This window comes from Callospermophilus lateralis, chromosome 4 (assembly GCF_048772815.1).
Source record: "Callospermophilus lateralis isolate mCalLat2 chromosome 4, mCalLat2.hap1, whole genome shotgun sequence".
In the NCBI taxonomy this organism is placed as follows: Eukaryota; Metazoa; Chordata; class Mammalia; order Rodentia; family Sciuridae; genus Callospermophilus; species Callospermophilus lateralis.
In genome coordinates, this window is record NC_135308.1 from 156,893,373 (window position 1) to 156,921,014 (window position 27,642).

The 27,642-nt window shown below is 58.0% G+C and overlaps 1 protein-coding gene across 2 annotated transcripts; it reads left to right on the forward strand.

The window, feature by feature from the left end:
• The first annotated feature begins 6,120 nt into the window (after positions 1-6,120).
• On the forward strand, positions 6,121-20,418 carry Ncf4 (neutrophil cytosolic factor 4). Of its 2 annotated transcripts, none has more exons than XM_076853278.2 (10): positions 6,121-6,661; positions 11,381-11,465; positions 11,953-12,025; positions 12,788-12,858; positions 14,449-14,576; positions 15,483-15,540; positions 16,062-16,160; positions 18,292-18,422; positions 18,622-18,687; positions 20,196-20,418. In XM_076853278.2, exons 1-10 carry the CDS (start codon positions 6,630-6,632, stop codon positions 20,389-20,391), a joined length of 939 nt encoding a protein of 312 aa, XP_076709393.1. In that variant the 5' UTR covers positions 6,121-6,629; the 3' UTR covers positions 20,392-20,418. The 2 variants fall into 2 exon arrangements, with proteins under 2 accessions (XP_076709393.1, XP_076709392.1); XM_076853277.2 differs by having other exon boundaries at positions 6,122-6,661; positions 11,872-12,025.
• The last annotated feature ends 7,224 nt before the right edge of the window (positions 20,419-27,642 follow it).

A 27,642-nucleotide genomic window follows, 5' to 3' on the forward strand; every position in this document is an offset into this window, starting at 1 on the left:
GGACAGTGCAGGGCCCGGGGAGGCCCGGGGTGTGGGTGAGTATACAGCTGCAGAGGAGCAAGGGGGGTCAGGCCCTCCTCCTCCTCCCACCAGAAGGGGCTCTGGGAGAGGCTCCAGGGAAAGTGTGGCTGCTGCTGAAATAGGTGGGGGAGGGGGATGGGAAGGGGGCCCTCTCCCACCACACGGCTCCCTAGGGTCTGGACACCTAGTCACCATGAGGTGATGCTCACTCTAGGACTGGCATGAGGCATGGCACCAGGATCTTTGCTGTTGTCCCCAGGGTTCTACCCTCTGCCCCAGAACAATCCTAGCCACCTTGTCTTAAGCACCTACTGTGTGCTAGGCAGATGCCCAGTGGCTGACCCTGAGGCACCTTTCTGGTGGGGTCTGTATGCAGAGTCTTTAAGGACACATGGGCCCAGCAGCCACACGGGGTGGGGTGAGTCACCGGTGGGCCAAGGCCCGGGCGGCACCACCCAGCGCGTGGACGGGGGCTGCAGTTGGGGGAGGCTGGTGGGGGAGGGCCTTGCAGACCCTGCTCTGAGGAGGTAGTTCAACCACCAGCCCAGAGGTTCTGACTGCGTTCAGACAGCCTCTACAGACCTGGAGCCACGTCCTTGGGTCCATGTGGAACTGGAATCTCGGAGCCTCTGTCTCCTGACACGTCGGCTGGCAGGGATGCAAAGTGGCACCACCACTTTGGAGAACAGTTTCCTTACTGATTGAACACGCATGTGCTGTGAGACCAGCATCCCGCAGGCCCATGGAGCAGCAGGCTTGAACGTTTGCAGCAGCTGTCTTAACCCCCAGCGGGAAACAACCGCAATGCCCATGAGCATGAACGTGAATAGATAAGGTTGTGGGATGGCCATGCAATAATACTACTTGCTAATAAAGAGAATAAATTAGGGATGAACCTCAACATTGAAGAGTTTCCGTGGCGTTATACTATGTGAAAAAGAAGGCGCAGAAGTCATGGGATTTCAGAAACGGTGAAACAGAGTGCTAGAGCAGGTCAGTGGCCGCCGGGGCCTGGGGTAGAGGGAGAAGATCAGCTGCAAAGGGATGAGATGAATTTTTTTGAGATAATGAAAATGTCCTATGTCGTGATCCAGTGGCCCGTGCACCATGGTCAACCCTGGGAACTGTGCATCTTGAGTCGTTGTTTTATTGTGTGTGAATTGTACCCTGACAGGTGGTGTTTAAACATGGTCAGGATGCAGTCAGAGGGGCAGTGCCTTCACTTGCCTCCACAACCACCTTCCCGTGAGCCCCTTCTGCAAGCAGCAGACCAAGGGTCTCGTAAAAACCTAAAGCCAACGACATCGTTCCTATTGAACACTCCAGTGGTCTCTCTTTTCTTTTTGAATGGAATCCACAGAAGCCACTGTGGCCTCCAAGTGCATTTGGCCTGCTCACCCCCAACACTTACAGGGCCCAGAGAAATACACAAAGAGAAGCCGGCTTGTGCTGTGACTCTAATTATTTATACGTGTGGTTACGACGTCTAGTCTGGCGTAATCAGGCCAACCGGCTGCTAGAAAGCAAGTCCTAGCCTCCAACCCTGACAAATATCCCTTCAGGTTAACCGGAAGGTCAAGTTCAAGTGCAGATCCTTGCTATCCTTGGAGCTCTGTGCCAGCAGATGATGGCGCTGGACACCAGACCCTAGGCCCCAGCCTTCCCCCGCCTTCTCATCCTGGGCTTCATCTCAGACTGAACCTACCTGCTAGGCCCTGTGCAGATGTGAGCTGGGAGCCCCCAGGGCTTGCATTGGAGATAAAATCTGGGAAACCGAGGGCTAAACCTGTGTCTCTTAGTTTCCCCCTCTGTCGTACTTGGCTTCGTGTGTATGTATGCACATGTGTAATTGCATATGAGTGCACATGAATGTGTGTGAATGTGTGCAAGCAAATATATACATCCATGTGATTGTGCCTGTGTTGTACATGTGTGTTCCTTTGTGCACCTCGATGTGGTATGAGCTGCTTGAGGGCCCCAGGGTGCTGGGTTTAACTCTACGTTCTTTTTACTGGCTGCAGAATGGGTGCTAAAGTAACACTTGTGTAACGAGTGAACGGATGAGGGCCAGTTTAGCCCACTAGAGGTCTAAATCTTACTGGGCTACTCAGTGAGTAAGTGTCTTTGGTTTAGTCTCTGGATCCCACAGAGCTTCGATTTCCTCAGATCCAGAACAAAGAGAAGAATACGACCCATTTTATGGGCGTTGGTGTGAGGAGTAAATAACAAAGTCAGCATGTACCAAACTGGACTGTGGGCCAGGCGCTGTTTCAAGGGCTTTGCAAGCATAACGCCTCCATGAAACTTTATGGTGTCCATGGTGACACAGGAAACTCTCAGGGCGTCTTGGCTGTTATCATATTTATGATGAATAGAGAGGAAAGTCCGGATCCTTGGCCCCGGGGAATCTTCCTGCTCTCAGACTCTTGACTGATGGGTCCTTGTAGCGCACTTACGACATTCATCCTCTAGGTGGCGCTGAAGAGTAGTAGCCCTGCTGTTGAGTCGCGGCGCCCCCTGGTGGTCTCTCTCCGTCAATATTTTGATCGTGCCTGAGCCGGTTCCCTAACTGCAGCTTATGTCAGGAGGCTGGTGCAGGGTGAGAGCGGATGACAGGTGAGGAATGAAAATCAAATGTGATAGGTTGTATGATAGAGAGGGGCAAGGTGTGCAGGGGCGATAGAGAGGGGAGGGGCCGGCTCATAGCAAGGAAATTAGCATAATGACTACAATCACTGTCCCCCTACTGTGTGCCTGACATCGTAGTGAGTACTCGGCGTGAGTTGCCTTAACACACTGCAAGTCGGTTTATATCACAAGGTGCATTCAGAGCCTGGCCCGTTAGTGGGTGTCCTGCACACAGTAGGTGCTTAACAGATGCTGAGCACACGTGGTGAACACGCTGATCCTATGAGGCAGGTATTATCTCCATTTAGAGAAATGAGCAGGAAGACTCACGGCCCGAGGGGGTCACAGGGGTCCATGCGTGTGAGCCCCAGACACGTGCTGCCTCAGGAGAGGGCGGGCGGCCTGCCTTCAGGGAGCTTGCTGCGTGGCTGGACTCCTCCGCCCTCCCCCTCTGCAGCCACGGCCAGCCACGGCTATTCGTGGCTCAGGGAAGAGGCCAGAGAAGCTCCCCTCATAAATTATGCAGAGGACACATGTGGGTCAGGATCGGGAACTCGGAGCGTGAGGGATCCCTAGGAATCTGGCTTCAGTGTCACCAGGGATTGTCCTCTGTTCCCAGGAGAGCAGCTGACATGGCCAGTGGCATCCGCTAGTCCCCGAGATGAGCTCCGGGCCTCCTTGCTCCTGCTGCAGGGGCTCTGGGCCCTGACCGCTGGCCGCCGGGCAGCTTTCTGGCTCCCTCTTCTCTTGTGTGCCCCGGAGCCTTGGGAGGAAGGTCCAGGAGGGCTGTGTCTCCTGCAGTCCCCACATCTGCCCCCTCTCAGGCTCTGGGGTCCCAGCTGGGGTCTGAGCACGTTCAGCCTGTCCCTGGCAGTCACAAATGGACACCGGGCTGCGACTTGAGTGTCACCTGCCTCTGTCGACCCTGGTGGCTTTCCTCACCCTCCTCTGAGGGTTTGGGGTGTGCTCTGGCAGAGACCTGGCAGGAAGGCGGGCACCTGGGGGGATTCTTCTGTGGCCCTTGAATGAATGATTCCACCCACCGAATGGCTGGCTGGTTTGTTTTCGGGCTGTGGGGAGGGCGGTGACCCAGAGTCAGAACTCCATCTGGGAGAGGTCACCTCAGGCATCCCTTGTGCCCACCCAGCTGGGCTTGTGCAATGTGCAAAGTCTGGCTCCTGTTGGGGTCACTCTCACCCTGCAGGAGACCCAGGGTGGACACAGACGTGGAGGAGACGAGGGAACCCGTGGCAGCAGGATGGCAGCCCGCTGCTGACACCGTGTCTGGCCTCAGATTACACTGCATCAGAGCTCGGGCATAAAATTAGCAGCAGAGCTCGGTGTGAGCGGAGCCAGAGAAACAGCCGTGTTCAGCAGAACCTCGGACAGGGCCAGAGGAAGAGGGAGAGGAGGGAGGAGGCGCAGGGCTGGCCGCCGCGGGCTCGGGCTCTTTCCTGGACACCCACGTCCCCGGCTGTACAGGAGGCCTCCCAGTGGCTGAGTCAGGCCCACCGGAGGGGTTTGGGGATGCTGGGGCTGGAGTACGAGGAGGCAGGACCTGGGGCAGTCTGGGAACGTGAGTGCAAGGGCTTGTCCTCCTGGAAACACACGCAGGTAGACGCTTCCTAGTGTCCAGGCACGGGCCACACACTCCTCTCACTCATTCTTACCGAGCACCAGTACGTGGGTCTGATTGCACAGGAATAAAGATTCCAAGAAGGCACACGGACTGGCCGAGGACATGTCACACATGCACGGGTGGCCACCATCGCCGTGCGCCCACTGAGGCACCAACATCCAAAGATGCTCTGTTCTGACGTCACTGCCACACACGCCAGGTGACCTTTCATGGACACACACAGCCCTTGCCACCCTCACCTGTGTGTTTATACACCAATGTGTTTTCGGCCGTCCATGGGACACACAGGCCAGGGCTGGGTCCCACTTTCTTCTGAAGCGGTCTTGTCATTTCCTGTCCTTCTTGACCAACTCTTGGCCAACACCGTCTTGCTCAGTCCTGGCCAGGTGCTTCCACCTCTCGGTCCGAGCGCAGCCTCTTCTGCGACTGCGGTTCTGTTTTGTTGCGCCCTGGGAGCCTGCGACGGTGCCTGGCTGGGATTCCTCCCCCGCATCACTCCTCGTTCCTGTGGCTGAATCCTCCCGTCTGTTGAGCCTGAGGGCGCCTTCCTCCGGTCAGCATTCTTACGTGATGGGCAGCATGGTCCGTGAGCTCAGGGGACGGTCCCTGCAGACTTGGTGACTCCCTGAAACTGGTGGGGTTTTTTTTTTTTGTGGTGCTGGGGATTGAACCAGGGCTTTGGGCCTGCGAGGCCAGCCCTCTACCCACTGAGCTGTGTCCCCAGCCCTGAAACTGTTTTTATGCCACATTTTGGTTGAGAATTTCTGCACCCCGTGGGGAGCTTGTGTCTGGACCTCTCTCTAGTCGAGGCTTCAGACTTGCAACCGGGACCTGGTGGCCTTGTTCCTCCCACTTCCCCAGCACCGCAAGTTGACAGCCGAGCAATCTGCTCCGGGCATTGGTTCTGACTTGACCTGGAGCCTGGACCTGGTCCCAGGTCAGGCATTAAAACCTCAGCCCTGTAACACGAATCCACTCTCACGGGCTGGGGCCCACCCGCCCCGCTCACTGCCCCCTCTCTTAGAACCTGCAAATGATACTCCTTGGTTTTGAGCCGGGATGTGTGCATCTAAAGTACCCAAACCTTGTCACCCGGCCATGAAGGACGGCTGGTCTCAGAGGAGCCCAGGGCCCTGGCTGGAGCGGGGGAGGGGGTCCTCCCTGGGACAGTGTGGGACAGTGCTGGGCCCGGGGCAGCTCCTCTCCGGAGACTCTGGCTCCACCCTGGGCTCCCTGCAGACTGAACAGCCAGGTGAGCGGGGGCTGTGGGGGCTCCGTGTTCACCTGCCTGTGCTGGCCGGGCACCCGCGGGCACCCGCGCTGAGCTGGCCGGGAAGGCTCTCTTCACACCCCGCGCACAGACATGGAGTCCTAGAGGCCCAGTGACCTGCGGCGGGAGCCCAGGGACCCGGAAGAGCCGACACAGAGGAGCCTCACTGGGGGTGACGGGTCAGGGGGGCCTCAGGAAAAGGGTGACCTCCCAGCTGAGACCCAAGGAGGCCGGAGGAGAGCTACCCAGCAGAGGTGACAGTGACACAGGACCCTGGGGAGCAGAGCTCCTGGGCACTCCAGAGAGGGGAGGCTGGGGGAGGAGGCTGGGGGAGGAGGCTGGGGGATTCTGAGGCCAGTAGGGCAGCGGGTAGCCTTTCTCCTGAGCACAGGGCAGAGCAGCTGAAGCGGCTGAGCAGGGAGGGCACCTTCAGGCTTGTGATGTGAAGTTCCTGCGACTGGCAGCTCTGCCCAGGGGATTGGCTGGGCACGGGATCTCAGGCTGAGGGAAGGACAGGGCCAGGGGAAGGGGAAGGGGCCTAAACCACCCTTCCCACCCCATATGGCTGAGGCCTGCGAGGAGCCAGGGAGGCTTCCTGGAGGAGGCGGAGCCTAAGGACTGACCGGCAAAGCGGAAGCCCGCCTTCTGGGCCTGGGGACACCTGGGACAGAGGCCTGGCAGTGAGGGAGTGAGGTTAGATTTGAGGGACACGAGGGTGACAGTGATGGCAAGGTCACAGGCCCCTGGGGCTAGACCAGCAGGGGCCCTGCGTCTGATGCCCAGCCGAGGCCTGGCTCCAGCGACCAGCACCAAGGAAGTCAGTGGCCTCCTGCGGGCCTGGCGCTGAGGAGGGGACTTCCCCAACCGCTGTGCAGCTGGGAGTGGGGAACAGGAAGTGAGACCAGGGGAGGGCCGCCACCAGGGTCCAGGGCAGCGGGGTGGGGCCTCCCTGAGGCGGCTCCTGGGGACTCCCAGGTCGGCAGCAGAGGGGGAGCTGGAGGGACCGAGGAGGGCACTCAGCCTGGACCGGCCCGAGGGACCGTCTCCACCTGTCCCCAAGCACCCACGGCCATGGCCCTGGCCCAGCAGCTGCGGGCGGAGAGGTGAGTGGGGCTGTCCCCTCCGGCCTCCTCGGGGAGCAGAGGCCGGCCCTCTGTGAGAGGCCAGGTTGAGTCAGACCCGCAACCCAGGAACCTGCACCGTGTCGTGTGACCACCGACCTCAGACGCGGACAGGACACGGAGGCTCAGGAGGGGAACCTGTCACGGGGGCCACTGGTGTCGCGGCTTCCAGTCTGGGGCTCTTCCCTCGGCCTGGTGGCCAGGGAGGGCTTTCCCATCGTCTGCTCCAGTGGAGTCCTAGCCCCGTCCTGCCTCCCAATTCAGGGCTCGGCTCCAAGGCCGCCTCCTCCAGGCAGCCTTCTCTGGCCCTGTTTCTGCCTAGTGCTCACACGGGTGGCATGTCACTTGTTGTTGTCATCGCTGGGTGGCATGTCACTTGTTGTTGTCATCGCTGGGTGGCATGTCACTTGTTGTTGTCATCGCTGGCTCCTGTTGGAAGCAAACTTCGTGACTATCTATTTATTCATTTATTCTGGTCTGTTTGGGCCGCTCCTGGACCCTAGGATGGGGGCGACCCGGGCAGTAAGTGCCCAGTGCCAGCTGCTGAGGGGTCAGCGAGTGCAGGTTTGAGCTGGAACGTCCTCGAGTCTCTGGTCTAAAGCTGAGGTCGTACCCTTGGGCACACTGAGGCTCAGGGGACGGGGACTCGCTCAGGGTTGCAGGGAGCCGAGTGGCAAGGCTGGGACTCTGCGCGCTGGCCTCCCAGGCCCCGGAGTCCACGCTCGGCCAGCACCTGCTGAAGGCTTCCTCAGCAGCCTGAGCTTCCAGCTGTGGGGTCCCCGGACATGGGACAGCAGGTGACCTCGGGGAGCAGGTGCCCATGTGAACCCCCGAGGATTCCCAGAGAAAGGCCAGACTGGGGCCCGGTGGGGAGGGGGCCGTGGTGGAGCTGGGGCGGGGGGGGGAGCCGGGGTGGCACTTCCAAAGGTCTCAGTGAGGGCTTGTCCACGTGTAGGGGACGGGGAGGGCATCAGGAGGAGCTGCCGGGGATGGGGCCATCACGCGGCCTCCCGTGGTCACTGAGGGTGTGCTGGGGCCTGTGACACCAGCCGTCTGCCCAGACCCGGCCCCTCTTCCTGACAATCTGGGGGGGGCTGGGGGCGGCCCCGACACGCACACTTGAACCCTCCGGAAACTGCAGCTGGTGGGACTCGGGCCACTTCCTGCTTCTTGAGACGCAGGCTTCAGGAGATGACATCAGGGCTGAGTGCCTGTCCCCATTCTGTCCCTGTTACAGGTGCCCTTGACCCTCAGTGGGGGCGGGCTGCCCCCCACCACGTCACGGGGCCATGTAGCCAGGCCCTGGGGGCCACTGGCCTCCGGCTCCTGCAGTGGCTCTCCTTAAAAGGGGTCCTGCGTGGCTCTGCTTGAAGCCAGGGCAGAGGACACACAGGGGACAGCTTCACCCAGTGGGAGGCTCTAGGCTCTGAGGTCAGAGGTGGACAGGGTGGCCGCAGGGGTGACTGGGGATCTTGGTCCTGACAGCCGCGTTGTGTGCGGGGTGCCCGGAGACCCCGGCCTCCCCAGTCCAGGCCTGAAGTGGACTTTTCAGGGATAGCGCCTCCGCACACTGAGCCCCGGCGCCTGGCCCAGCAGACTTGGGTGGGGGTCACGGAGGGAGTGGCCACTCCTGGGAGGTTTCCAACTTGGTTCCCGGTTCCTGTGCCCAGTCCCCACGCAGCAGCCTCCTGGCCACATTACCCACCTGTGCACGCACTCGCTAAATCAGACGGAGGTCACCGCCGTGTGTTGAGCACCTACTAAGTGCCTGGTGCCGTTCTGCACACTGAGGAAGCGTCGTGAGCACAGTCCCTGCCCTCCTGGGGACCTCCAGCCTGTGCTCCTTACAGATGAACCGTGTGGCCACCCAAAGACACAAGAGCCTCAGTCACCTGTTTCACTGCGTGTGCGAGAGGCCAGAACACGAGAGGCCCTTTCCCAAGGTCCCCACTGACGATGGCCTTGGGGAAATTGGGTCTTCTTCATCTTTGCAGGCCTGGACCTGAGCCTTGACCCGTCCTCCACCCCCTCCATCCCCAGGGAAAGTCAGGCGGGAAGGCCCCGGTGAGTGGCACCTGCCACTCAGCCGTGTCTGCCTGTGCTCTGGGCTCAGCCGCGCCCGCTTCCCCCCAGTTCCTTCTACGGGCCTTGTGTGGCTCTGGGCCTTTGCACGTGCCATCTCCCTGTCCTGAAAGGCCTTTCCTGCCGCCCCGCGGCAACTCCTCTTTGCGGTCCCTGGCGCTGCTCCTTGGTGAAGCCCTCCCGACCACCCTCAGCCTGCGGGAGCCCGTTTTGCCTTGGCGGCTAGGAGGTCCCACGAATCGAGGCCGAGTCTTAATGTGGCCGCGCCAGCGTCAGCCCTGGGGTCAATGTTACATGGAGTTTGCTGGGTCATTACTGCAGCTGGGGAGAGGATGTATAGCAAGCTGCTGGGAGGGCCTGAAGGATCGAGAGGAAATGCGGGGGCCAGCCTGCTTGGGCTCAAATCCTGGCTTCTTTGGGCAGGTTAATCGACCTCTCTGTGCATCAGTCTCCTCGTCTGCCAAAGGTGACACTGTCTTGGAGGAGGGCCCTGTGCCCGGTGCCCACTCAGGAAACGTGGACTGGAGGGAGTCTTGCCCAATCTGCCCTTCCAGTTCCTTCCGGCCCCTCCTCTGTCTTATTGCAGATGAAATTCGCAGCCCTGGGGAGAAGGGGGGGGCAGCTTGTCCCCAGGGTGTCGACTCGGGGCAAGGCGGAGACCAGTGGGACAGTTGCCAGCAGCCAGAGGCGCTGGAGCTGGGGGTTCATCTGCACCTCGGTCACTCTTGGGGGCAGCCCCTCCCGGCTTCAGGGTCTGGCTTCTCGTTTTCTGTCTGTTGACAAAGGGCAGGACTCAGTGGCTGAGTGCGTCTGTCCCCTGTCCTGGGCCGTTTTCCTGTCTCTGTTGTCACTGCTCACCGATGGCTCTTCCCTGTGGTTCGGAGACATAGGAGGTGACATAGGAGACGGCTGTTACTTTGGCCGCTGAAGCCGAGCCCCCGTTCTCCGGCCCTGCACCCGCGGGCTCTAGACCCAGCCTGCCCCTGACTGAGCCCGCACCCTGCTCTCCCGCTCCTGCTCAGAAGGCGTCACTCCTGAAACTGGCCTTTGTCCCCCACAGTGCCCACACCCTGCTGGTCATAATGGGGACAACTCCCAGCTTGGGAATGCCTTAGGCTCAGGGAAAGAGGAACTGACGTGGCTTCCACAATGACCAGGGTCTGTTTGCTCGGACAACAAGAGGTCCAGGGGGGCCGTAGCTGGTCCTCGGCTCAGTGACCTCAGGGCCAGCCACCCGGAGATGCTTCTGGTTTTCTCATTTTCTGCCTCACAAATGCCCTGGGGCGGCCGCAGATCCGGATGTCACACTTGCTTTCATGGGAAGAGCCTCGTCCATCCCTCCAGACCAGGAAAGAAACACTCTCAAGAGGCTCCTGGACTAGGTCATCTCTCAGCTCTCATTGGCTGGGACGGGTCACATGGCAGCTCTGAGCTCCAGGGGGCCCGGGGACAGGAGGGAGCCTGCTGCGTGGCTCAGATCCTGCCCTGGGGGATGGGCACGTGGCCACTCTGAACAAAGGGACACTGATTAGCCAGGAAGAGCAGGGACACAGCGAATGAGAGCAAGGTCTGCCCAGGTGCTGTCCCTGTGTCCCCTGCTTCTGTCCCTGCTGTTGGCTCAGGCCTGAATCCTCTCCCTGTGGGTCCCTTGAGGCGCTCCCAGGGGCGCCGTGTCCCCTAACGCTGCCTCTGACCCTCTCCACTCGGGGCCTGGGTGATGTTCTGAGCCCTGCACCCTCGTCGCTGCAGCTTGCTGCAGTTCCCTGCCCGGCACGGGGACCCCCCCTGCTCTTCAGTCTCAGATGGCACCAGGTTCTGCCCACACCAGATCCGGCCCCCTCCTCCGCCTCAGAGCCTTAGCACATGCTGTTCCACTGCCGGGCACACCCTCCTCGGTGGCTTCCCGTGTGACTGCCTCAGAGGCCACCTCCTCTTTGTGGACTTTCCAAGCACCGCAGGATCGGCCCTTCTCTCTCTGGGACTTGTCTCTGTCGGCTTCGTGGTACTATCACGAGATACCCGGGTGCTCAGCTTATAAAACGAAAAGGCTCCCGGGTCTGGAGGTCTATTCCAAGGCTGGTGGCCCCACTGCTCAGGGCCCTGGTGACGGCAGCACATGGCAGCAGGAGCCGTGGCACAGCAAACACTGATGTCATGAACCGAGCGGAGCCAGAGCGCAGGGCTCCGCTGTCCCCTTGGAGCGCGCCCCACCCCCCTGTCCTAGGATGGCCCATGGGCCCCTCCTAGGTCCACAGCGCCCAGTAGGGCCAGCTGAGGGACCCAGCCTTTAACAGACGTCTTTGGGGGACTCTCAGCGCCCACAGCTCAGCGGCCCCCACAGCCCTCTGTCCGGGGCTGTTTGCCTGGACCCAGGCCTAGCAGGGCCGGGCACCGAGGAGGCCCTGACCCTTGCTGAGCTGACCGTAGAGCCATCTGTCAGACGGCGTCGGGCTGGTGACACCCGGTCCCCCCAGCTGCCTGACACTCTGTGCCCAGTGCAGTGACAGCCAGGCAGGGGCAGGGGTGCTGGCGGAGGAGCGTGGGGTACACCCTGCCTCACGCCCCGCGGGCCTGGGACGCCCCAGGTGATGATGAGCGTCCTCCCCTCTGCCTCCTCAGTGACTTTGAGCAGCTTCCGGACGACGTGGCCATCTCAGCCAACATCGCGGACATCGAGGAGAAGAGGGGCTTCACCAGCCACTTTGTAAGAGCCAGCCCTGGTCCTTCGCCCTCTGACCTCTGAACCTTTGCTCTCTGACCTCTGGACCTCCACTTTCATCCCTCAACTTCGACCTCAGGGATTCTCAACAGGACCCACTTTACCCCCCGGGGGACACTTGGCAATACCCCGAGACCTTTGGTCTCTTACCTCTTTCCGGGCAGGGCTGCTACTGGCATCTAGTGGGTAGAGTCCTGGGTTGCCGCAGCCCAGGGGACAGCCCAGTGAAGAATTATCCAGCACCAATGTGGCACTGAGGCTGAGAGAAACTGCTGCCTCTCCAGGACCTCTGAGCCTCCACCTCTGAGCCTCCACCCTCTGAGCCTCCACCCTCTGTCTTTTGGCTTCTTTTCCTGACCTCGATGCCCTCCGGGGCCTCTATCCTCCTTAGGTTTTTGTCATCGAGGTGAAGACAAAAGGGGGATCCAAGTACCTTATCTACCGCCGCTACCGCCAGTTCTATGCCTTGCAGAGCAAGCTGGAGGAGCGGTTTGGGCCAGAGAGCAAGACCAGCCGGTTCACCTGCAGCCTGCCCACGCTCCCAGGTAGGCTGGCCGCTCCCAGGGCTGCTGCCTGCAGAGCCAGGCCCAGCCCTGGGAGGCGCCCTCAGGGTCCCCTGGCAGTCTGATGTGGGAACCACGGTTTAGCCTGTGAGCTCCCTCCTGGCACAGAGGGGCTGCCAGCCTCCCCGCCTGCGGCCACCTCTCTGAACTTCGCCTGTAACACTCCTGCCTCTGGGGGCCAGGCAGGTGCCACACCTGCCTCCTGGCGGGGCTGTCTGGGTGCTGGCTCCCGGGGTCCCTGCAGGCTCCTGGAGAGGACGTCTGTCTCCTGGCTGCCCATCACCTGTTTGCCCTGCCCCCAGAGCGCTCTTGCTTTTGAGGACCGATTCATTCATGGCGCATGACTCGGGGCCCACGGTTTAACCTTGGTGGCACATTGGAAGGTGGCACCTTGTGGGCTCTGGAGAATCTAATGCCGGAGAAGTGCCACCCCCCAAATCCCAGTGCCTCTTTCTGGAGGGAGTCGAACCTCACGAGATGTGTGACAGCTGCTGGGGACCTGACCGTGTGTCCAGGGTTGGGGACCACTGTCTTGGGTGACGGGGAAATGGCAGAGGACAGGCCCTGTGTCTTGGAATTCAGGGGTGTGTGTGTGTGTGAGAGAGAGAGAGAGAGAGAGAGAGAGAGAGAGCGCGAGCAGAAGGAAGGCAGCAGGGTGTTCGTGTCAGTGGCCGCCTTGGGTCCTGCGCGGCGGCCTGCGGGGGCAGCACCACTGGACACCACTGGACACCCTCTTCTCCTCAGTGAAGGTCTACGTGGGGGTCAAGCAGGAGATCGCCGAGATGCGCATACCCGCCCTCAACGCCTACATGAAGGTACCGCAGGCCGCGCCACCTCTGTGCCCGGGAGGCACTGGGGGCTGGGCATGGGTGCTCCCCCGGGAGTGGCTCTGAGGTCCCCACAGGCCCGACCTGGGGAGAGAAGCAGGGAGCTCCCGGGGGCCAGGGACCGGGCCGGAGCCACGAGGAGGTCCCAAGAGCTGCAATGTGAACAGGCAGATCTCTGCGCAGCGCCCCAGGCCCCCAGGCATCGTCCACGCCTGCTGTCGGGTCAGGGTGGATGGGTCAGGCCTGCTCCCGAGGGGCCCCGTGGGAAAGCCAGCAGGTGGACGGGGGCCACAGGAGCCACACACATAGGCCTGCGTAACGGGGGATGCCGACCAGGCTGTCCCACCCAGACAGCAGACTTGTGCAAACTGGAGAAGGTCCCCAGGGGTGGCATGTCCCCTCCCCGAGCACAGGCCGCATTTCGGCTCTTCTCACTGGTCTTGGCTGGTGGCCTGGCCGAGTCTCCCACCCGCAGACCGGCTGCCTGCCCGTGAGGTGGGACGCAGGGAGGGGCTTCCTAAGAGACGCCGTGGGGTCAGGGAAGGACGCCACCCGTCAGGGCTGGGGGCGGGGAGCGTGCTCCCAGGAGGTGGTGACACAGAGAAGTGGGAGCCTCACTCCATCGCAGCCTGGGGAAGCCAGAGAGGGAAGTCCTGCTCACAGCCCGGGGGACCTCCCAACCTGGGGGACCTCGCAGCCCAAGAGCACTGAACTCGGAGTCTTGTCTTTGGCCTCGGCTCTGACCTTGACCGGTTGGGTGACTTGGGCGAGCCGGCCACCGTCCCTAGAGAGGCCTTGGTTTTCTCACCTACAAATGGACAGTCTGGCCTCACGGAGGGCAGCTGGGGGAAGTGCTCTGAACCCCACGGCCAGTCCTAGCCACCAGAGGAGCCTCTCTCTGCCTAGGTGTGTCCTGTTGGGCTCCTGGAACCCGGGGCCCTCAGTGCAGGAAGCTTCGCTGTGGCAACAGCGTCCGGAGGCTGCACCCCCCCAGGGACAGGGAGCTGGCTGTGGCCCTGCCTGGCCCAGGCTGCTTGTTCCATTGTTAAACAGCTATCAGAAAAGCCCCATTCACTGTCACTTCTACCCAACTGCTGTTAACTGGAGTTTCTGGGGGAACACGCCCCATCTTGCCTCATCTTGAGCTAAGGGGTGAGCTTTAGCAGCTGAGGACCCTGAGTGCCCCAGCTCTGTCACTTGCTAGGCTGTGTGGCCCTGGGTGGGTCCTTTCCCTCTCTGGTCCTAACTCACAGCTGATTGTGAGATGGTCCCACTTGTACTCACTCACTCAGTGCCTGGCACTGTCACCTGTTGTCACTATTGCTGCTGTTTCTGGAGGCCTGTAGCTATTTCCAGATGAACTGGTCTCAAGCCAGTGGTCCCCAGAAGCAAAGCCCGTGACATGTTACCTTCAGCCTGCTGGCTTTTAAAGACCTCTGAGCGGCTTGCTTCGGTTATCGAGCCTGGGAAGCATGAGGGGAGACGCAGCTAAGGTCGGGGGACAGGGTGGAGCAGCCGAGCTGGGACCCGCAGGACTTTCTGCTGACCGTCCACTCTGTCCTGCCCCTCACCCTGCAGAAACTCCTCAGCCTGCCCGTCTGGGTGCTGATGGACCCGGACGTCAGGATCTTCTTCTACCAGTCCACCTACGACTCGGAGCAAGTGCCCCAGGCGCTCCGGCGGCTCCGCCCGCGCACGCGCAAAGTGTAAGTGGCTGGGACTGGACAGAGTCCCCCCTGGAAAAGCGTCTTCTCCCTGGGAGGAGAGAGAAGGAGGAGCTCAGCTCTGCCCTGAGGCCACGCTCAGGGCTGGGGGACAGGCGTGTTGATGTTTGTGACGGTGAGGATCTTGGAGACTGGGAGGTGGCTCCAGGAAGATCCAGTGCCCAGCAACCACGGGAGGTGGCTCAGGGTCCTGGGAGCCTGAGGGCAGGAGGGGAGGAGAGGCAGTGGAGGGCCACTCCACGCAGACACTCCCTCCCGAGTGTCCCTGGTGGCCGCAGTCCCCCGCCGGCCAGCGTGGACGCTGAGGCTCCTTATTCCAAAGAGCCCTCCCCTCCCTTCCTTGCTTCATGGGCAGAAAATAAGCCCCAAATCCGAAGCAGCTGAATAGTGGGGGGCTTCCAAGGCCAAGCGGGGGGTGGGGGACTCAGGCCTCAGCGTCAGAGGCCCGCCCTGCCTCCAGTGCCCCCGCTCCAGCCCGGTCGGCAGGTGTCCTCTCCCGGCGCCTGGCTCTCCCTGTGCAGGGGGTGGGAGGGGTGTGTGGGGGGTGATCTCAATTCCAGCTGCGGCCCAGCAGTGGGCCCTGGAGCAGGCAGTCACCTGGGTTCCTCTGCGGGGACCCCTCCCTCGGGACACAGGGGAAGGCCGGTTGAAGGCACTGAGCGCTGGGCGTCCACCCCTCGCGTCCCTCCTGGGCCCTGCTTCCTGGGCCACAGGGGAAGGCGGTGGCCCCAGTGTGGTGAGGAGGAAGGTCGCTGGCCTGGGTGCTGCACTGTGGCCCTGGCCCCCCGGCCGCCAGACCCTCGCAGGAGCCCTCAGCACGGGGTGGGGGTGGGGGGGGGCTGGGCCTGAGGGAATCGGGGGGAGGCTGAAGCCCCCCTCTCTCCACAGCAAGAGCGTCTCCTCCAAGGGCCCCAGCGTGGACCGCATGGAGGCTCCCCGTGCAGAGGTACCCAGCCCGGCCGCGCCCTGTCAGCCTGTGGGTCCGGGAGGTGAGGGGCTCTGCAGGAAGTGAGGGGCCACGGCTCAGCCTCAGACACTGGGAACTGACCAGCAAGACCAGGCCGGGGAGAGGGCGTCCCTCCATCTCCATTCCAGAGCTTGTCCCCCTGCTGGGGACCGAAGCCTCAGAGATGACTCAGACCAGGTCCTGTCCTCCAGGCGCTCGCGGCCCCCAAGTGGCATTTCCAAACCATGGGGGGGAGGGCAGCTGGGGTGGGGAGGCCTGGGGGTGGAGCGAGGCTGGTCTGGAGAGTGGGGCCTCCCCGCCCTGCGCATCCCACCAGCTCTCGGGGGAGCACCGTCCTGGACTCAGGAGACCTGGGCTCCAATCCCAGCTCCCCCACCAGCCAAGCGTGCCTCGGCATCCTCCCTGAGCCTCAGTCTCCTCATCTGTAAAACAGGAGGCCAAAGCCCGTGAGGCACTTCAGGAGAGGCTCAGTGACTGTGTCCTCCCGTCCTGCTCCACAGGCCCTGTTTGACTTCACTGGGAACAGCAAACTGGAGCTGAGCTTCAAAGCTGGAGACGTGATCTTCCTCCTCAGTAGGGTCAACAAAGACTGGCTGGAGGTGAGGCTGGAGGCTGGATGGGGGTGATGATGGAGGTGAGGCTGGAGGCTGGCATGGGGGTGAGGCTGGGGGCTAGGATGGGGGTGACGATGGAGGTGAGGCTGGAGGTGAGGATGGAGGTGATGATGGAGGTGAGGCTGGAGGCTGGCATGGAGGTGAGGCTGGAGGCTGGATGGGGGTGATGATGGAGGTGAGGCTGGAGGCTAGGATGGTGGTGAGGCTGAAGGTGAGGATGGAGGTGAGGCTAGGGGCTAGGATGGGGGTGACGATGGAGGTGAGGATGGAGGCTGGATGGAGGTGAGGCTGGAGGCTGGATGGAGGTGAGGCTGGAGGCTGGATGGGGGTGATGATGGAGGTGAGGCTGGAGGCTGGCATGGGGGTGAGGCTGGGGGCTAGGATGGGGGTGACGATGGAGGTGAGGATGGAGGCTAGGATGGAGGTGAGACTGAAGGTGAGGACGGAGGTGAGGATGGAAGGAAGATGGAGGCTAGGAGGTGGGGGTGTAGGTCAGGTTGGAGGTCAGGATGGGGCTGAAGTCACTGAGTTGTGCTGGGCAGAGGAAGGGCTGGAGGAAGGTGCAGAGAGTCTCAGGGAAGAGATGCCATCTGATGAGATCCCTGAGGTCTGGAGGTTTGGGGGCCTGGGAGATCTCACCTGGGGAGGCAGGTGCGTGGTGGGAGCAGAACATTCTGGAGCCCCTCAACTTGCCGTTGGTTCCGGGGTGAAGGAGCGGGTTGCCCTGGGCGGGTGAGTGGTACTGACCTCGGCGTCTTGGTCTTGGAGAGGCTTCCTTAGCCTCCTGGGAGTAGTCCCCGGTGCACCCCTGGCTTCCCCGCCAGATGCCAATCACCCCACGCCCGTCCACATCTTCTCCTGGGGACAGAGTCCCTCGGGGTGAGAAGTGCTGGCCTCTGACATGGTATTTCTGGGACAGGTTGAGGCGGGGCCAGCCCCAGGGGTCCTGGCACCATGGAGGAAGGAGCCCTGGTGTCCAGACGCTGCAGGGGAGCACGTGGTGACCATCTAGGGGACCGGCAGTTTCCCTTTACCCCCAGCTGAGGCTCCTCCCCGGCTCGCGGCTGCCCCAGGGCAGCTCGGGTCTCTCTGAAGAAAGAGGAAGTTTTCTCCCTTCCTGCTCTTTTCTAGAAAGCCCTGTGTGTCAGGACGCGGTCAGCTGTGGCCTCAGATTGCAGGAGGGGCAGGGCAGCAGGAAGGGTGTCTCTCTGACCTTTATTTATGTGTTTGTACAGAAGGAGTGTGTCTCCTGTCAGCTGGTCCTGAAGCACCAGCAGGACAGGGCCTGGGCCTGGGCTGGGCCCGTGACCTCTGGCTACTCAGAGGAGGGACTCAGGGTGTCTCGGGGATCCCCGACGGCCCCTCCACACCCCTTGTTCTGTCCCTTCCCTCTTAATTTCTGCCTTTACACCTGCCGCCATCTGTCACTGTACGGTTCACCTGCTTGTCCAATGTCCCCTGCCACCCTCCAGGTCATGGGCTCTCCGTGAGGGCGCAGAGGGTCACCTACATTGGGTGCCCAGAGCCTGCACACAGCTGGGGCTCGAGGAGTCTTTTTTGAATGAAGGAATGAGGTGAAACTCTTTCCAGAAAGTTCGGACCTTGACCTGAATTCCAAAGTCCAGCAGAGTCCGGGCTGGACAGCGGGGAGCTTCCTCCCCTCCCTCTCTGTGGGCTTCTGTTACTTGTAAAAGGGACAAGCTTTGTTGGGGCGCATATTTTTGGAGCTCCCAGCCCCTGATCAGCTGGCCCCGAGGTACGTCGCAGTAGGAGCATGGGACCTGGGACCAAGCAAAACCCCTCACCTCAGGGCTGGGAGCCACCGGGGAAAACAGCAGGGGGAAGGGGCGAGGCTCCCTCTGTTCCCTTTAAGGTCACCCCCCAATGATCTAAGGACCTCCCCCTCGGCCCCGCCCCTTAAAGGTCCACCACCTCCCAACAGCACCATCCTGGGCACCAGGCCCTTATCCCTGGGCCTTTGGGGACATTCCACGTCCAAACCATAGCACCCGCCCTCTACAGGGGACCCAGACCTCGTCACATAAGGGGCCCGGGGCGCTGAGGCTTGGCCCTGCTGCCCCTTCTTTCCCAACCAGGCAGCCGCTTCCTTCCTCAGGGCACGTCCCAGGGGGCCACCGGCATCTTCCCCACGTCCTTTGTGAAGATCCTCAAGGACCTCCCCGAGGAGGACGACCCCACCAACTGGCTGCGCTGCTTCTACTACGAGGACACCATCAGCACCATCAAGTGCGTGGCCCGCCCCGTCACCACCGCAGCCCCAGCCCCACTCCCACGGCGTCCCTTCCTCCTCCCAAGCCTGCGGTGGCTCCCACTCCCTCTGGGAGCAGCCGCAGTGCAGGTGTAAGACGTGGAGGTCCAGCCTCGGGCCCAGCCCACCCTTGTGTCGCCTTCCAGCCTGATGTCCCCCACCTCCCGTTGCTCCTAGGGACATTGCCGTGGAGGAGGACCTCAACAGCACTCCACTGTTCAAAGACCTGCTGGAGCTCATGAGGTGAGGGCGGGCGGGCAGGGGAGTCCGGAGATGAGAAAGAGGGAGGGACACACCTCCCGAGGGGTGGTGGGCGTCCTGCTTCCATGTCACCTTCTTCCGAACCCCGCCGCCTGGGTGTCACCTCTCCACGTGAGACAGGAGCCCAGGAGGGAGCTGCAGAGGGGCAAAGGACCTGGGCTGCGGTCACAGTGTGTGACTCCAGAGGTACAACTAGAACTAGGATCTCTAACTCAAAGCCTTGAGCTTGGACCCTCCACTGCCAGGGAGCTCACTGCCTTCCAAGACCAGGTGGTGGCCGTAGTCATTCCATGGGACCGCAAGAGCGTGGAGATGCTCCTTACCCCGAAAGTGAGACCTACCCGTTAGAAATGGGGAGACCCATAGGTCAGAAAGGCCCCGGGGAAGGGACCACGTGATATTTTAACTCCTCTCACTATTCCATGCACACACTCACACACTCACACACACACACTCACACACACACACTCACACACACACTCACACACACACTCACACACACACACTCACACACACACTCACACACACACACTCACACACACTCACACACACTCACACACACACACTCACACACACTCACACACACACACTCACACACACACTCACACATACTCACACACACACTCACACACACTCACACACACACTCACACACACACTCACACACACACACTCACACACACACACTCACACACACACTCACACACACACACTCACACACACACTCACACACACACTCACACACACTCACACACACACACTCACACACACACTCACACATACTCACACACACACTCACACACACTCACACACACACTCACACATACTCACTCACTCACACACACACACTCACACACTCACACACACACTCACACACACACACACACACACACCACCATAATCAAGGCATTGGTTCTGTGGATGCCTTTTGATTGGCCGCTTAGGTCACCGCCCCTCTGTGACTTTACACACCCTGTTGTGACGACCACCTTGGCTGGCATATCTGGTGGCCTGTCTGATCACTGTCTCCAGAGGGGTTTATGGGATCAGGGTTCACAAGTCAGACTTCAGGCCCAGTGGGTCAGGTCACCCCTAGGAGAGTCGATGGACTTCCGCCTCGCCAGCGGGTGGGAGAAAGCCACGGTCCTGCTGCCTGCACAGGACAGGTCCCGTCCTCAGCGGAGGCTCCACAGCTCCACGCACGTCTCTTTCTGGGCCTCTCCTGCTCAGCTCTGTGCCCACCGAAGCCTTGCTTCTTCCTGTTTGTGACAGTCCTTAGGACCTTAGCATTGCCTGAAAGACACTTCAGCCCAGGCCACTAAAGTGACGTGGAGACCCTCCTCCCCTTTAAGCCCCGGTTTCCCCGTCTGCACAACGGGCGCCTGGAAGGTGAGACCTGTGTGGAGCTCTGACCTCCTCGGGCTCTCAGATCCGGGCTGCCTCTCTGCTCACGCCCAAGGCCCCAGATTAACCCTGACCGGTCCCCCGCAGGCGGGAGTTCCAGAGGGAGGACATCGCCCTGAACTACCAGGACGCGGAGGGGGACCTCGTCAGGCTGCTGTCGGACGAGGACGTGCGGCTCATGGTGAAGCAGGCCCAGGGCCTCCCCTCCCAGAAGCGCCTCTTCCCCTGGAAGCTGCACATCACCCAGAAGGACAACTACGGCGTCTACAGCACAGCACCCTGAGCCCGCGGCGGCCCTGGGGCAAGCAGAGGAGGAGTCGGGGGCCCTGGGGAAAGACCCAGAGCGCGTCCCGGACGTCCTGGTTCGGAGGCTGCTGGGCCAGTGGGGTTGGCTGGTACCCGTCCTACACTTATATCTGAACTCAATAAACCTTTGAAGGCCAGGCGTGGGGAAAGGGTATGCGTTGGAGAGGAGAAAGAGGGAGTAAAAGACCGTTAAGTGAGCACCAACTGTGTGCCGTTTACAGCTGGCAGGGGCCTGGCTCCAGCCTCCTCTGCGGCCCCCCACTCCCTCACCCTGTCCTTATGTGGAGAAACCCCAGTGACACCCCAGCCCTGCTCCCTGACTCCCCTTTGCCCCCACCACTCTTCCCCATTTCCTGGGATTGGCCCCTGCTTCCTTGTGCCCTTGGGTCCCACCAGTGCCCATCTTCCACAGAGTGCCAAGGGTCAGGACTTCTCCTGCCCTCTTCCGCTGCTGTCCTGCAGAGGGGAGCGTCTGGGGCCCGTTGTCTCCACTGCAGTGGGGGGTGGGGTAGAGGCGAGGGAGGACTCTGGTCCTTAGGGAGGAGGGGAAGGCCGAGTCATGGGGTCTTCTCTGAGCTGAAGCTCCTTGAATCCAAATCCATCGACAGTTTAGCAAAAGTCGTTTCCAGAACACCAGTGAGGAGCACGGGAGACCCCCCCACCACCACCAGCAAAACGCCATTTAGCAGAGTTGAAAACCATTTGAAGTCTCCCAGGGCATAGAGCAAGGGGAGGAAGAGGTGTGGAGGATCCTTCAGCCTCAGTTACAGCAGTGGAGTCTGTGGTATTGGGGCCACACTGTGCTCCAGCCTCAGGAGACGGAAGCTCCACTCCCGACGTTTTTCCCTGCATGGAAATACATCTCCGTCTCCCCTCGTCTCCTCCAGCTGCACCCCAGAAGAAGCAGGCCGCCGGCGACTCCTTTCCCCACAGCCCTGGATGGCGGGGGTTTGAGTCCAGGCATTCACGGCTAAGAGGAGGGGGTTCCCTGGGGCCGCTATGACACAGCACCATGAAATGGACACTCCAACAGAAATCTATGGCCTTACAGTTCTGGAAGGTGGAAGTCCAAGATCCAAGCGTCCGTAGCCTCCTTTCTCCGTGGAACCTGCAGGGAAATCCTTCCTCAGCTCATGTTAGCATGGACGGTCTGCCGGCCGCCTTGGTCATTCCTCAGCTTGTGCGTGTACCATTCTGTCCCCACGTGTCCTCACTCCGTCTTTCCTCTGTGTGCTTCTGTCTCTGGGTTCTGCTTCCCCCTTTTTAGAAGGACACCAGTCATATTGAATGAAAGCCCTTTCTCATGACCTCATTTCAATTTGATTGCTTCTGTCAAGACCCTATTCCAAATAAGGTAACTCCAGGGTACCAGGGTTAGGACATCAGCAAGTCATTTTTTATTCGAACATATTAATTAACCCACAACACTCACTCTGTCTGCCCAGCTCCTGCTGGAAGGGCACAGACAAGCCAGGCAAGGATTACGGGACTCTAACTCTCTTATGGGACAGAGGTCCCTGCCAAGAGGGGCAACCCGAGAAGATCAAGGGACACCATCCCTCACTTTGGTGCCCACTCGAAAGAGGATGTTGTTCCAGGAGAAGCGAACTGAACTTCCCACCCCAGATCTAGTGTAGCTCTGCAGAAACTTTGACCACAGAGAGAAAAGGATTTTAAGGATGGAGAATTCCATAGCTTTACCTGAGGGAACTGAGTTTATTTGGAAAGGAGACTGGAGAAGTTGTCAAAAACAATGGGAATCCTGATGGGCAGCAATTAAGAGATGCTAATCACAACAAATGAAATGTGAAGGCCAGAAACAGAATGAGGATCCAGGGAAAGATACAGGCGAGAATAGCTTTTCTAGGATCACAGTCATCTTTGGGGGTGGAAGGAGACTGTGTCCATGGGTGGCACCCGCTGGAAGAGATCAGAGTGGAAGGCCCTGGCAGACTTGGAAATAATTCTGCAAACCCCACATACTTCCATCAGCAAAACACACCGGCTGACTGCTCGTGGGCTTAAACATGAACTCTGACCAAACAATGAGTATGATTCCTAAGAATCTCTTTGCAAAGAGATTCTTAGGAATCATACTCATTTCCTATTGGTCAGGAAGACTGTGAGTAGGGCATGCCCAAGGCTGCTTGCTCTCTGGAGTGGCTGGAGAAAGGAGCTCTCCTTTCTTCTCTTATATTATTTAAAAGACATAGACTATGTAAAGCAATAATCATTGCAGCATATTATTGGGGCTGTGCTACATGGATAGTTGTGATAGGCCTAAGAATGACAGAAAACGGGGAGGTGATGGAGGTACTTGAGTAAATAAAGTCTCTATATCTTATTGGAATTCAGTCAGTACCTACCTGAACTGTGTTCTGACGATCAGTTCCGGAGCCCCTGCCGAGAGCTAAGCATACAGCTCCAGACAGTCCTCGAAGACCACTAAAGACACTGCCATGATACATGAATCATTTTTGTCAGGCGGCCACACAACTGCCCCAACCTGGGGCCTAAGCAGCAGAAACACAGTTTAAATGTTCTGCTACAGTTTAAATGGTTTGTCTCCCAGAGTTTCGTGTTGGAAGCTTGGTTCCCCAGGTTGTTAGTATTGGGATGGGGTCCAGTGGAAGGTAATTAGGCCCTGGGGTCTCCAACCTCATGATGGATTAAGGCAGGTCTTGCAGATGGGGGTGGGTCTCCAAGAGTCAGTTCTTAGGAGAGAGGTTGTTAAAAGGCAAGGCTGCCCCGACACACGTGTGTCTGTTCTCCTTTCTGCTTCTCTACCATAACAGTACACAGCCAAGGCGGTGGGGCACGGGGGTCTCCCCAGGATGCCAACACCAAGCTGTTTGGATCTTCCAGCCACTAGAACTGTGACTCAAATAAATTTATTTACTTATAAAGTATCCAGCCTCACTTATTTTGTAATGGCAACCCCAAACAAGAACACACGCATACACACACACACACACATACACACATATGTGTGTGCGCACTTGTGTGTATGTGTACATCTGTTGAAACACAAAAATGCAGTTGATTGGTTAGATAGGATATTACACTAGTAAACTGGAAGATAAAACTAAAGAAACTACCCAGAATATAATATCTAAAGATAAGGAGTTGGAGAATATGAAAATGAACTAAAGAGATAAAACAGTGAGAGATAGTTTTTTTTTTAATCAAATCTTAGTGGGGGCAGTATCTATAACCCCAGCTACTCAGCAAGCCAAGGCAGGAAGACCACATGTTTAAGGCCAGGCTGGGAAACTTCAAGAGAACCTGTCACACAATAGAATTTTTAAAAAGCTGGGGATAGTTAAATGATAGAGCATGTGCCCAGCCTGCTTAGGACCCTGGGTTTGATGCCCAGCATCCCACATACACAAAAGAAATTAAAACACCAAATCTCAGAAAAAGAAAATGAAGAGAATAATGGGAGGTGATATTTCAATAAGCAGATGTGACTTTTCAAAACTAAAGACAAACTCAAATCTGTAGACACAAGATATGCAGATAAATAAAAACTGATCCATAACCAGCTGCAGAACACCAAAGTCAAACATGAAAAGCCTTCAGAAAGAGTCCAGGGCACTATAAAACAAGAGTGGTTAGGATAATAAGCAAACTTCTCAACAGAAACGATGGAAGGCAAAGTTGGGATGATTATATCTTCAATTTTTTTGAGAAAAAAAAACCCTTTTAATCTAGAATTCATACCCAGAAACACTACCTTTCAACAATGGGCGTGAAATAAAGACACATACAAAGACTGAGAATTTGCCACCAAGAGACCCAAGTTTAAAAATCTTGATGTTTAAATTGTTTTTAATTTTTATTTATTCAGTATCTTTGGTGGTGGTGGGAGGGACTGAACCCAGGCCTCGAGTCTGTACCACTGAGCCACTTCCCCCAACCCAAAGAGTACATTAAAGTACATCGTCAAGAAGGAAAACGGTCCTAGAGGGATGGTCTGAGACACAAGAAAAATGATAATCAGAACAACGGTAAGCATACTGTATTGTGGGGACTAAGCTGAGAGTGGATTCTATTTCCTTCCCTGCGTTGACCCAGATTAGCGTGGGCCGGGGGACTTTCTATGGGAGGTTTGGAGGCTGTGAAGCAGCAGCCAACTTGCCCTTAGTGCAGGATAAGAGATGCTCCTCCAGGTCATGAAACTACAGATGTCCAAAGTCAAAGAGAAGATCACCAAAGCAGGCAGATAAAGCCGAGTCCACCACGAAAGGACAGCCCCTGCAATGACAGGCAGGCTTATCCATGACGCCCCCACGGCAGGTCCCAGCTCCTGCAGCTCTTGTGAATTGTCCCTGTCCTGGGCCAGACTGTGTGTTGAGCTCCACGACCAAGAGGCCAGCTGCCTCCGCAGGTCACCGGCACAGGACTCCTGGAGTCGGTGAGAGCTGGTGGCTCCAGCTGCCCTGCCCTGCAAGCTGGTTTCTCCATCCTCCTCCCACTTCCCACCCTTCATCTCACTTTGACTGATTGGCAGAACTGACCCGGATGCAATGGCTCCCTGTTCGCAGCTGACCAGCTCCCACCCCTGAGGAAGGTCAGACTCCCCAAATAGGTCTCTGGTTCCGTCTTTTCATGTCTCTCCTGGTGATTCTGCTTCTTTGATCACTCTGACTGAAGCTGTTACTCAGCTTTCTGTTGCCATGATGAACACCTGGGGTGATGTACACCTGGGGTGAGTGACTTAGGGGAGGAGGAGGGATCGCTCTCAGCTCCTGGTATCAGAGGTTTCAGTTCATGTCCGTCAGCCCCGCTGCTTGGGGCCTGAGGTGAGGCCGAACGTCCCAAGGGAAGGACGCGTGGAGGAAAGTGCTTGGCTCATGGAAATAAGGAAGGAGGGAGAGATGAGAGAGAGACAGAGAGGGAGAGAGAGAGAGAGGGAGAGAGGGAGAGAGAAAGAGAGGTTGAAAGGGACCAGGGGCAGATATAGTCTCCAAGGTCATGCCCTGGTGACCCACTTTCTCCAATCATGTCCTGCCTAGAGCAACACCTCCCCCATATTTCATTGAGCTGTCAATGGTTTACTCCACAGATGGGGTCAGAGCCCCCATGATCCCCTCACTTCCCAGTAACCCCACCTCTGAACATGGCTGCATTGGGGACATACACAAGAGTCTTTGGGGGGCACTTCACACCCAAACCCTAACCCGGACACATTTGTGTGTGAATATAAATTGTTAGTATAAAGTAACTGCAGTGTCTAATCTGCAAGGTTAAAAACATTTTAAAAAGAAAGAAGTTGGGTGCGGTGGCACAGACCTGTCCTCCCAGCCACTCAGGAGGCTGAGACTGGAACATCACAAGTTCAAGACCAGCCTCAGCAACCTAGTGAGGGCCTAAGCAACTTCAAAATAAAAAAAAAATTAAAAAGGTAGCGAATTTAGCTCAGCAGTAAAGCATCAATGCTGGGTTCAGTCCCCAGTACCAACAAAAGCAAAAATCCACTTGTAATGTCACACTTGCTTAACATTAGACTTTGCCAAATTGAATATGCATGGTGAAATTTCAAAGAAAATTGTTCAAATAAAGAAACAGAACACATAGTACTGAGATCAAAATGGATTAAAAGAAAATTATTTAAAAGGAGGCAAGAAAAAGAACTAGGATTCAAAAGGCAAGTTAATCACAATAAACACACATTTATCAATTGTTTGAATCAGACTCAATGCACCAAGTAAAAGATTGTAGGTTGGATTTTTTAAAAAAACTAACTCTATGTAAGGGTCATAAACACAACAGACTCACATAAAATAAAGGACATGAAAACATTAAAAACATAAGTGTAGATAAATGTGTTCTGCCAACTATTAACCAAAAGAAAGCCGATTCCTCTGTGCATGTCTACAGTCAACAACCAAACCAAACTTGGTTCCAGTCTTTGACCCTGAACAGGATAGTCACACTTGCCAGCACATGGCCGTGTTATTCCCTTATATTTTTATGATTTTTCTTGGGATAATCTTAGATTTTACATATCCAAAGTAAGAAAATGGCCAAACTGAAGGTGGAAAAGCTTTTGTCAGTAATGACGTACTGAAGGCTGCACCTGTGGACTTGCTGAGCGTCATCTGAGGACCCTGGGGCTGATGAACTGGCAGCTGGACAAACCTTCTGCAGAATGGCGGACGAGGGCCCCATTGGTGCAACCCTGTTGAGCCTGTAGGTGTGCTGGGTGCCACCAGTACTCACAGGTGACATCGGAAGTAACTGGAAGGAGTACTACATTTGTTATCTATTTTTAGGCAAACAGGACAGTGTGGGCACCCAGACAAAAGTTTCATGACTAATTAATAATAATGTAACACCTGTGGCGCAAACTCTGTGCAGGCATTCTGGACCGGAAAGAGCAACTGTGAGACTTCTCATGCCCGGAGACAGCTGTAGGCTCCTGATCTCCTTGTGGAAAGCAATGTTCTGACCCTCGTTTCTCCCCTGTATGAAATGGGTACATATAGTCTGTGTTCAAGGTTTAGAGGAAGAGCAAACACCTTTGGGGGGCTATATTCTTGCTCCAGAGAGACTCCTGAGGGGGTCCAGCCTTAAGAATCCCGGCTTCACAATGGCCAGAGTCTGGAGGGAGGCTGACGCTCCACAGAGGACTGCGGCAATCACACAAGCCTTCCCTAAAGGCTCCAAGACTTCTGCGTGACCAATGAGCAGATGATGACATAGAACCTCACTCTTACACCGTTTATCAGCCAAAAGTGTAAGTTAGAGGAACTGATACCGAAACGTGGGCTGAGCCCCGTGACTCATCCGTTCTTGGTGTGATGGTGAAATCGTGGGTAAGGGTAGATAAGGTTGGAGGGTCATCAGATGATAACGATGACACAGGAACACCATGGGAAACATCCTGTCGATAAGGTGGTGGGTGCCTGATTTGTTACCGAGTGGAAGATGTGCAGTTGGTGACGGTAGGTGATAAGGGCAAATCGCCCAAGTAGAAGCAGACGTCTTAGGTAGGAATCTGGGAGAAAGGCCCAGGGGGGAAGGAGTCGCTAACAGGCTCTGGGTTTCAGGGCGCGTCTTCAGCTGTGGCTCGTGACCACCATCCGGCGTCCAGGAGGAAAATCGCGGCACCCTTGGAATTGAACCATGCCGGGGGCTTGGTAAGGATTTTGACAAAGACACAGCCAAATTCGCAGGAGGACTCCTAAACCCCAGAGACGCTACGTCCCTGGGCCCAGTGGGA